The sequence below is a fragment of the Grammomys surdaster genome, unplaced genomic scaffold (genome assembly GCF_004785775.1).
Source record: "Grammomys surdaster isolate TR1022 unplaced genomic scaffold, NIH_TR_1.0 133, whole genome shotgun sequence".
NCBI classification, from domain to species: Eukaryota; Metazoa; Chordata; class Mammalia; order Rodentia; family Muridae; genus Grammomys; species Grammomys surdaster.
In genome coordinates, this window is record NW_021604591.1 from 2,808,362 (window position 1) to 2,818,616 (window position 10,255).

Sequence of the window (10,255 nt, forward strand, 5' to 3'; positions counted from 1 at the left end):
TTAACCTGTAGCCAAGGAGAGCCAGGGTTGGCTCCCAGGAGCTGGCCCCTGGCATAAGACACAGGGCCCCAAATAAAAGCTGCCTATGGACAGAAGCCCAGACATTTACCCCCGTGGGTTGCTGCTTGGAGTCTAGCAGAGGTGCGTTGAAGCTGGCAGATAGGCTGGGGGTGGCAAGGACCTCCTGGAGTGGGATCTTGGCTTCCCCCAGGAACCTGAGAAGACAAAGAAATCCAAGGATGAGAACCAGCCTAATGTACCTGGCTCTTCTCTTACCTCCTCCACCGCCCAGTTAGAGTCCATCTACCTAGGACCACCAGTTCCCCTGGAGTCCGCTAAGGTTTCTCTGTACCCATGGTACCATGAGTGCTATGTACCCATGTACGATGGTTCCCATATTAACATGTTCCCATGTGAGATGGTCTCATGGTAGCATGTACCCATGTAAGATAGTTCCCATGGTACCATCTTAGGGAGAAAAGAGAGATCAGAGACACCTGCCTTTCCCTTCCTCAAGTTCAATCTTAACCTCTTTCTGTCTACCCTTAGAGCCCTAGCCATACTGCTGCCGTGTGCAAGGGCAGATTCTCATCAGACAGATTATTTATTTATTTTTTTATTTATTAATTTATTACTCATTTGTTTTCTTACTTAGAGACAGGATCACATGTATCCCAGGCTGACCTCAAACTGGCTATGCAGCTGAGGATGATCTTGAACTTCTGACTCTCCTGCCTTTATCTCCCAAGTGCTGGGATTACGGGTGTCCCCCACCACACCCTGTTTATATAGTGCTGGAGATCAAGCCAGGGTTTCATGCATACTTTGCAAAGCACTCTCTCAACTGAGCCACACCCTTAGTTCTGCCATTAGATCATAACAGTGAACCAGGCCAGCATCACCAGAGGACAGAGGCGATTTTTCATTTCACACCTTTGATGCCCCCATGCCTCGGTTGGCACCCACATCACACAGTCTACACAAGTTTCCCAGGAAGCATAGCACCAATAACAAATCAGATGCAAGGAACCTTCCTGTCCTCAGACCCAGGGAGAAAACAAGTGTTGGTCTAGGAGACAGATCCCTTCACCAGATATCCAACACACAAACCTGAGATCACACTTGTCACTGACAAGAGACGAGGTCTTAGGAAAGTGACCCATTAGCCGGATGGCCGACAAAGGCCTTTGAAAGAATCCAGAGAAATAAGTCCTATTCTGTGGGTCCTAAACCACATGCCATGCACTCTCTGCCTCTGCAGTGGCAGCAAGTGGCCTGTGTCACCTAAACCTTGTCACTAGAGTCTACTTCAGCCTCTGCTTGCTCCCTAGGAGCCAAACTATGGACAGCTATCAGGACACAAATCCTCATAGGTCCTGGGAACAGCTAGGGGGACACATCCAGCATTGCTTTTTCTTATTTCTCCTAATGAATAAAGCTAGTCCAGTATCAGAGACCATCCTTTCCCTGGTCTGTAACAGTGGTCTGCGTATGGGTTTAAATAGACCCATGGAGTGAAATTTGAATCTTGACCTAATGAGCTAGGTTTACAAACACTACTCCAGTAAGATACCACCTCATCTCCACTAGGATGGTGCTAAAAACTATGAGAACTTCTAAAGTCAGGCTGAATGCATCATGAGAAGACCCTGAGCCTATAGGGACAAGAGTTAGAAGGCTTTGTCTTAAAAGGGATATGTGTAGGTGTCAGATTGAGAGGTATAGACTTGCAATAATTGTTGTTGATTGTCAACTTGACAACATCCAGAGCCATTCAGTAGACATGCCTCTGAATAGATCTGTGAGGACATTTCTAGACTGAGTTAATTGAGGGTGGAAAGAGCCACTGTAAATGTGGGCGGTTATATCCCAAGGGTTGGGGTCCTGCTACACAGAAAGGAAGAAGTGAGCGGAGCACCATTGTTGATGTCTCTGCTTCCTGACTGTGGATGCAATGTGAGCATTCTCACACTCCTAAACCATGACTTCCTGCTGTGATGGACTGTGTGTGTACCCTCAGACCATGAGCCAACATAAACCCTTCCTTCTTTATGTTGTTTTTGTCAGGCATTTTGTCATAACAACAATAAAAGAAAATAATACAAATACCTTATAAAGCAGCAGGGAGAGAGAGAAGGAGGGAGAAGGGGGACATGGAGAAATTAAAATCCCACTGAGTATGCTGCTGGTTGGAATGGAGGGTGATGCTGTGGGAACATTAAACACAGGCAATCCAATCTCTAGCCCCACTTCTGACCCCAGCCATATACACAGCATGTTCAAGCAGCAAACATCAGAAAAGAGAGTGTCTCAGTGTGCACTGGTGGAGTGCTTGCCTAGCATGCACAAAGCCCTGGGTTTCCATCCCCAGCATCACAGAAACCAAGCATGGTTGTTCATACTTATAACCCCAGTAATCAGGGTGCAGAGGCAGGAGGATCAGGAGTTCAAGGTTATACTCAGTTACATAATGAATTTGAGGCCAGCCTGGGATACACAAGACATTGTCTTTAAAAGGTTAAAGACAGTGGAGTCGGGGCGGAGCTAGAGAGATGCCCCAGTGAGTGATTAAGAGCTCCGGCTGCTCTACCAGAGGACCTGAGTTCAACTCTAAGCACCCACATGGAAGCTTACAACTGTCTGTAACTGCAACTCCAGAGGTTCCAATGTTCTCTTCTGGCCTTCAAAGGCCAAGGTATGCAAGTGGTATTTTGCATCCAAGCAAAATTTACATACATATAAAACAAGAAATTAATTTTTAAATAAATAAATAAATAAAATGATAGGAGCAACCAGGCCAGGTAGGCAGATGGACAAACAAAATGAAATATGCATGTACATGGACTATTGGTCAGTCTGCAGGAATTCCTGACACTTCTGGGACAAGCCCTGGTCCAGCTGGGCTACAGCTCTGTAGTAGAGCACTTGCCTTGTGTGCCTGAGACTACTAGAGTCAGGCCCCAGTACCATCTGTAAATAATAAAAAAGAATTAGTGTTGAAGACACAGGAGGGCAAGTGTCATTTGATCTTCTCGTAAAGCACCTAGTCAGATTCACAAGAACAGAAAATAGAATGGTGGTTACCAGGAGCTGGGAGGGAGGGAAGAAGAAAATCGTATCTAATACAGTTCAGGTTTTCCTCTTGGAAGACGGAAAAGGTCTATAGGTGGATGGGGGCAATGGTTGCACAGAACGGTGCATTTAAAAATTGTTAAAATCTAGTGTTCCTCCAGAGAATGACACCAAGGTGGATTGCCACATCCCACACAGAAGTGCACACGTGTGCATGCTCACCCTCCCCACATATATATTAAGTAAATTAAAAATAAACAACTTATAAACTTATATAATAAATAATGATTAAACTTCCTGGCAATAAAATACATGTATTCACACCCTCTTGAGGCAGGAGATTATCAGTCACCTTACAGTTTCTCTTGCTAGAAAGACAATAAACACTGTGTGTGTTTGTGTATGTTTGTATGTGTATTTGTGTGTGCATCTTTGTGTGTGTGTGTGTATTTCATGTGTGTGTTTAATGTTGATGTGTATGTGTGTTTGTATCTGTGTGTATGTATATACATATTTGTGGGTGTGTACTTATATGTGTGCATGTGTGCTGCAGAGGTCAGCTGTGTTGTTGGGCCTCACCTCCCACCTCATTTGAGGCAAGATCTCTTCACTGTTCATCTGTTCCATGCTCCATGCCAACTGCCTTTCATACTCCTGGGGATTCTCCTGCCTCTCCCTCCCATGTTCCTGTAGGAGAACTGGGATCACAGACGCTCAAAATGAGGACCCATATTTTATGTGAATACTGATGATTTGAACTCACACTAGCACAGCACATGTTCTTACCACTGAGCCATCCCCAGCCCTTCTCTTACATTTCTTTATTTTGTGTTTTTTTTTTTTAATTTTGTTTTGTTTTGTTTTTTTGAGACCAAGTCTCACTGTATTGCCTTGGCTGTCCAGGAACTCACTCGGTAGGCCAGGCTGGCCTCGAACTCACAGAGATCCACCTGCTTCTCCCTCTCAAGTTCTGGGACTAAAGGTGTGCGTTGCCACACCTGGCTTGACATTTATTTCTTTAAAGAAAGAGTAAAGGGAGGTTATTACAGGGTTCTAAAGTCCCACAAAGGTCGAGACTTCTCTCGAAGAAGGTGGGCTTCTCTGTCTCCTGGCACCTACAAGAAGCTTGTACTATGACTTTCTAAGCAGGGGCTCTTGTTAGGTGTAACCTAAGGACTATCATGGGAATAGGGCTTGTTCCCGGTATTGTGACCAGGATGTCCTCAGAACAGGATTCCCTATGACATAAGAGATCAAAGTCACTCTGTCCTTTATTGGAATCCTTAGCAGCAGACAAGTGATTTGATCAAGTAGGTAGACAAACAACCTGCCCCAACAAGCCTGCAGATGTGGCCAGTGTCTACAGTTAAGGCATCTGGCCTTGGCAGCAGAAAGGCCAGGCCCAACAGCAAAACAGTAACAACAAACAGTAGTCTAGTGGACCAATAGCTCAGTGTGGCTGAAGCTGGTCTTAGGAGCCCTGGCCAGAGGCCCAGAGTAAAGGTGGACCACCTGAGCCTGGCTCACTGGCAAAGCCCTCCCAGACAGCAGGGAGAATTCCAGGAAGTGGGGTGGTGAACAATGGCAGGAAATGCAAAAGGAAGCAACGGCTCCACCTCTGCCAGCCCTAGCCCTTCCGGCTGACCCCCAGAGCTGCCTCGGAGTGACTGTTATTTCCTCCCTGATACCTCTTTAGGGGCTGTCAAATGTGTCCCCATAGGAACGAGGGCTAGTCCTTCCAAGAAACCAGGTTGTCCTATACGCTGAGGAAGAAGGGCTGAAGGCCACCTGTCCAAAGACCCAAGGGGAAGGCTGTGGTGACAAGTTTGGAAGAGTCAGAGAGACAGAGCCTCCCATATGGGTGAATGATGTGGAAGTATAGCTCAGTGGGAAGGGGCGAATTGCAGAGATTTGTGGAGGTGGGTTAAGGAGGTCTGAGGTGCCATCACAGGTTGCAGAGAAAGCCACAAATTCATCCATTTCAATCTGCAAAGGAAATAGGATGTTAAAGCTCCTCCCCAAATTCCCTTCCCCTATAACTTTACTGAAGTGACCTCAGTCTTGGGTTCCCAAACCCTGGTCTGTCCCATCTGAAGACAGACACTGAAATACAAGCTCTAGGACCTGGTGTCTGCTAAGCTTGGCTCTATGGGCACCAATCAGTGGTCTGGCAGGTGCCCTGTGGCATCAACAAGAGTTCAGTGAGTCAAGGAGGGATTTGGAACCCTACCAGGGCCAGGGCTGTGGGAGCCAGCGGGGTGTGGTGGAGCCTACGGAGATAGAAGCAGCCCTGTGGGCCTGGCCCCACCTCAACACTACAGGCCCTCCCAGCTTTCCTCCCCTGCTCTTTACTCTTAGCTTTGTTGTTTCAGAACCACTGGAACATGAGTGCAGAACCCTGGAGGCTAAAAGAGACTCTGCCATTCCAAAGAAAGAGAAGGCAGGATGAGCATAGTGGAGGGAAAGCAGCTGAGACATGACAGGACATACATTTCCCCCCATGAAGAAAGAGTTGATTCCCTAATCCATCCGTGAATGTCAATGCCCTGTCAGACAGATGCCGAGTGGGAGCCTCCAAGCCGAGGCTGGAGCAGTTACGTGTGAAGGCGGAGTGGGGAGGGGCTAAGTTTATGCTAATGAAATATGAAAAAATGGAAACAATTTTGTTTAAAAACATTGAGTCTTACTGCATCATTGTTTGTAAGAACAAAGCACAAAAGCAACCCAGCCCTCCACTCCCCAAGACTGTGTAGATACAGCACAGCACATCTGTGCTATGAAATTCTGCTGTAAAATCATACATTTCTACAGAAGGTTCTCAAGACTTGGACAAGTGCTAAAACAAGTCCATATAAGAGTTATATCATACTCTCTACTGCATAAGGAAAGGGAAGCTCACAACTATCTTGGTGGTTGAGCAATAAAAGCTCTGGAATCATCTACGCCAAGCTAATACCAGTGGAATGAAAAACCAGGACTGCTTTTTTGGAGAACAATGTGGAGGTTCCTCAAAAAACTAAAACTGGATCTGCCATAAAACCCAGCTTCACATTTCCAGGTATATATCCCAAAGAAAATATCACCGTATAAAAGACACACTTACATGTACTTGTTTACAACAGCTAAGCATGGAATCCACCTAGGTGCCCATCCATAGGTGAATGCATAATTAAATGTGACATATACATATACACATTCTGGAATATTAGGCTATATTAATGAAATGTTACTCAGCCAGGGAGATTAATATTCTATCATGTCAGCAAAACAGATACAACCTAGGGAGTACTATGTTAAGTGAAACAGATGCAGACAAATTTTGAATATTCCCTTTCATATGTGGGTGTTCAACCATTGATGGTGGGAGGCTGGAGAGACGACTCATCAGTTAAGAACACTTGTTGCTTTTGCAGAGGACCTGGGTTCAGTTTCCCAGCATCCACATCATGGTTGACAACTGTTTATAACTCCAGTTCCAGGGGCTGAGGCCTCTTCTTTTAGTCTCCATAGGCTTTGTACACTTGCAGTGCACACACATACACACACCCAGACACACACAGGCAAAATGCCCACACATCTAGAATAATCTTTTAAATTGATTGTGAGGATAGGCTCAGAGGACAACATGCTTGCCTAGCAAGCTGGTTGCCATAAGTTTGACCTCCAGCACCACAGAAACTAGATATGGTGGTACAGATCTGTAATCCCATCACTTGGGAGGTACAGACATGGGGATTTGGAGTTCCAGGTCATCTTTAGGAAAAAAAAAAAGACCAGAAGGTATAAGAATGATTACTAGTAGTATGATGGGGGTGGGCAGCGGCAGGCTGGATAGCAGGTACTCAAACACACATGGATATAATAAATCCATGGCACAGGAAGGGTTCGAGAAGAGAGAGGCTTGAAGGCTCCAAATACACAGGCATGCTAAGGAGAGGGCATTGTTCATCGCCCAGTGTGGGCAGAGTACATGAATCAAAATATCACACTAGACCCCACAAACATGTGTAATTGCTATGTGTCATTCATGGGAAGGGCACGGCTCATTAATCTAATTCAACTCAAAACAAAGCAAAAACCCTGCAAAACACTTCGTTCTGAACCATATTATCGAGCTTTTGTTTTCTGGTGATTTTCCTTTTGTTTTGTTAACTTGAGATAAGGTCTTCTTACACAGCTCCAACAGACTCTGAACTCATGACCCTCCTGCTTCAGCCTCCTCAGTGCTGGTACTCCAGGGGCAAGCCGTGCATGCCCAGTGCTTTCCTGTGTTCTGACGCTCTAACATCATGAGCCTTGTTGACCTGGAGACACTGACCCTCCCAGAGTAGCCAGTCCCCAGCAGGCAGGGCAGGGCCTGGAGCACAGGTAGCTGGGTAAATTCTGCTTCCGTCTCCCCACCCTGCTTGCCCTTCTGATGCCCTCTGCACATTCTCATTCACTAAATGGCTCTGAGGCTCCTGTGAGGTCTGATCTCTGAAGGGAGAATAAAAAAGGACGAATCTCAAAAGTCCATGCAGGATAGGCCGGTGGTATGGCTCAGTAGGCACAGCGGTGCTGCCTGGGCATGAGGACCTGAGCTTCATCCACATGAGAAACCAGGCATGATGGTGTCCCCAGTGCCAGGGACGGGAGCTTGCTGGACAGCCAGTATAGCCAACATGAGGGTGACCCTGTCTCAGAAAAAACAAGGTGAAAATGCCTAAGGATTAATACCCAAAATTAACCTCAGACGTACACACACACACCTGTGACACAGGGAGACCGTGGCCCAGCAGTGGGAGACTTCAACAAAACAGCCTAGTCAAGGAATGCCTTCTTCCTTCCCCGAATGTCCTCCATGATAGACACATGGAACCAAAGCACCAGAGGCAGGGCGAGCTCCACGGAAAGCCTGGGTTGACAAAGCCCGCTGTGCTCACAGATCTATGGGTGGTGCTCAGAATTGACACCCCACTGTGACTTCAAGAGTGTGGAAGGGAGGAGAGCAGAAGGAGTGCTGGAGACTAGTCTACAACACCCTGGGAAGGCAGACCAGGGAAGGAGCAGGTGCTGGGTGACGGAGGCATTCTGAGAGCAGGACACTTGTATGGGCCTAGAGCCTGGCTTTAACCCCAAGAGGAAGAACGCACAGCAATACACAGTGGGAAGTCAGCACTGGGCCAGGCCATGGAGAGCCACATACCCAGAGAGACACAGTCTCCCCAGAGCCTAAGACAAACACACCACCTCTGCAGCATACGGTGATCTAATCCTGAGAAAGCATCCGATAATTTCCAAATGAGGGGAAATGAAGAGCAGGTTCATTCCCAACACCCACACAACCATCAATGATGCCAGGGTTAGGGGATCTGATGCCCTCTTCTGACCTCTGTGGGCACCAGGCCCACGTATGGATAGAGATATACAAGTAGAAAAACACCCATACACATATAGTATATGAATTTTCTAATTAAAACTGTTTTAAATAAAAATAAATTGTCCTGAGAGATAAAGACGGTGGGATTAAAGAAGGCTGGGATAGCAGACCTTTCCAGCACACACCCAAAATACCAACACTTGGTGATGGAGGCAGGGAGACTGGGGTCTCAAGGTCACCCCAGCTACACTCCAAGCTGGGTCAACCTGGGTCAAATGAGACTCTCTTAAAAAAGTCAAACAATCAAAACTTAAAAAAAAAAATACTAGAAAGTTAAAGAAATATGGCTCGATGTGGGACTCTAAACTGGTTCTGGGGGAGGGGTGGGCACTGTCTGGAAAAGCATTTCTTGATCAGTTAATAGGATGCCGTAGAGCTTAGATTCCATCTATGAAGTTCAGCCATGTAATGTATCTGCTGAGGTTAATATGGTGTCCAGCTATGGAAAGAAATAGCCCTCATCTTAAGAAATCTGCCCTGGAATATTTAGGACCAGACAACTGCAACTGCAATGAATATGACTTACCTTCAAATGGGAGGAAGACTGGGGAGGGAGGAAGGGAGGCATAGTAAGAGAAAATTAGAATCAACAGAAGTAAAGGGCAGGTGGGTCATCTCTGTACTCATTTCTTTATTTTTTATAATCATGAAACTATACTTGCAATATTCAAAGACAGTCACTATGGGTCAGTTTCTCATCTTTGGGGGGGAAAATATATATATATATCACAATTCAATCTCCAGTGACTCAGTTGCATCCTGTCATCATGAGTCAGAGCCCCTGTCCATCCTGGGGTACACACATATAGAAACACATGCACAATCACACACACTCATTCCAGAGAAGAAACACTCATGATCTGAGCCTCCTGGGCCCTGAGCTATGCATGCCTGGCAGGGAAAGAAAGGAAGTGAGAGATGGTAGGTCCTTCCCCAGCCCCTGAACCCTCCTGGCCTCAGGCAGCCTTCCTTCCTGGACCTGACTCCCTAGAGGTTGTCCAGAGGTAACTCTAAATAGTTTTCCACTTCAGTCCAGAAAAAGACAAAAGAAATATTATCCTGAAATTCAGGGATGTCCTGGACAGAATCCAGGGCAAAATATAGTTTTTAAAATCCTTGAAAATGAGGGTGTGGCCAGCACTTTTGAGCCCACGGAGAACAATGAGATGGTGAGCTATGAATATTTGAGCCCAAACTGCCTCCTGGGGAGTCCAGAAAACAGCCTGCAGAATAAAAGCTATTATGCCTGCTCTTCCCAACACGACAAGAGCATCCTGAAGCTCTGCCTTCCAAATACCCTCATGGGTACCCGAATCTGAGAGAGAATGCCCTGAGATAAGCCCCCGAGAGCAGAGGAAAAGGTTCTCCATGCTCCAAATGGACCAAGAGCTTCGATTGCTAGTTAAGAGCCCAAGTGTGCAGAGTTAGGATGAAGCCAGAAGAGGAGGTCAAAGAAACAAAAACCTCATGTAGACAAACACTCCATGATCTCACCACTGCTGAGGCAGACAATAACAGAGGTCAAGGCCAGTCTGGGCTACAAAGAAAGACATTGTCTAAATAAATAAATAAATAAATACATACATACATACATACATAAACAAGCCAGCTGTGGTGGTCTACAATCCCAGCATTCAGGCAAAGCAAGAGGATCATGAATTTGAGACTAGCCTGGGCTACATAGCTACACTCTGTCTCAAAATAGATGTATAGATGATAGATAGATAGATAGATAGATAGATAGATAGATAGATAGATAGATAG

The 10,255-nt window shown here is 46.1% G+C and overlaps 1 protein-coding gene across 8 annotated transcripts in view; it reads right to left on the bottom strand.

Annotated features, from left to right (window-relative positions):
* Dysf (dysferlin) overlaps window positions 1-10,255 on the bottom strand; it is a 181,044-nt gene that overhangs the window by 145,900 nt on the left and 24,889 nt on the right. For all 8 annotated transcript variants that reach the window (XM_028762363.1, XM_028762361.1, XM_028762362.1 and 5 more), the window contains exon 4: window positions 110-215. In XM_028762363.1, coding sequence (XP_028618196.1) covers window positions 110-215 — 106 coding nt within the window. The remainder of the gene's footprint in view (window positions 1-109; window positions 216-10,255) is intronic.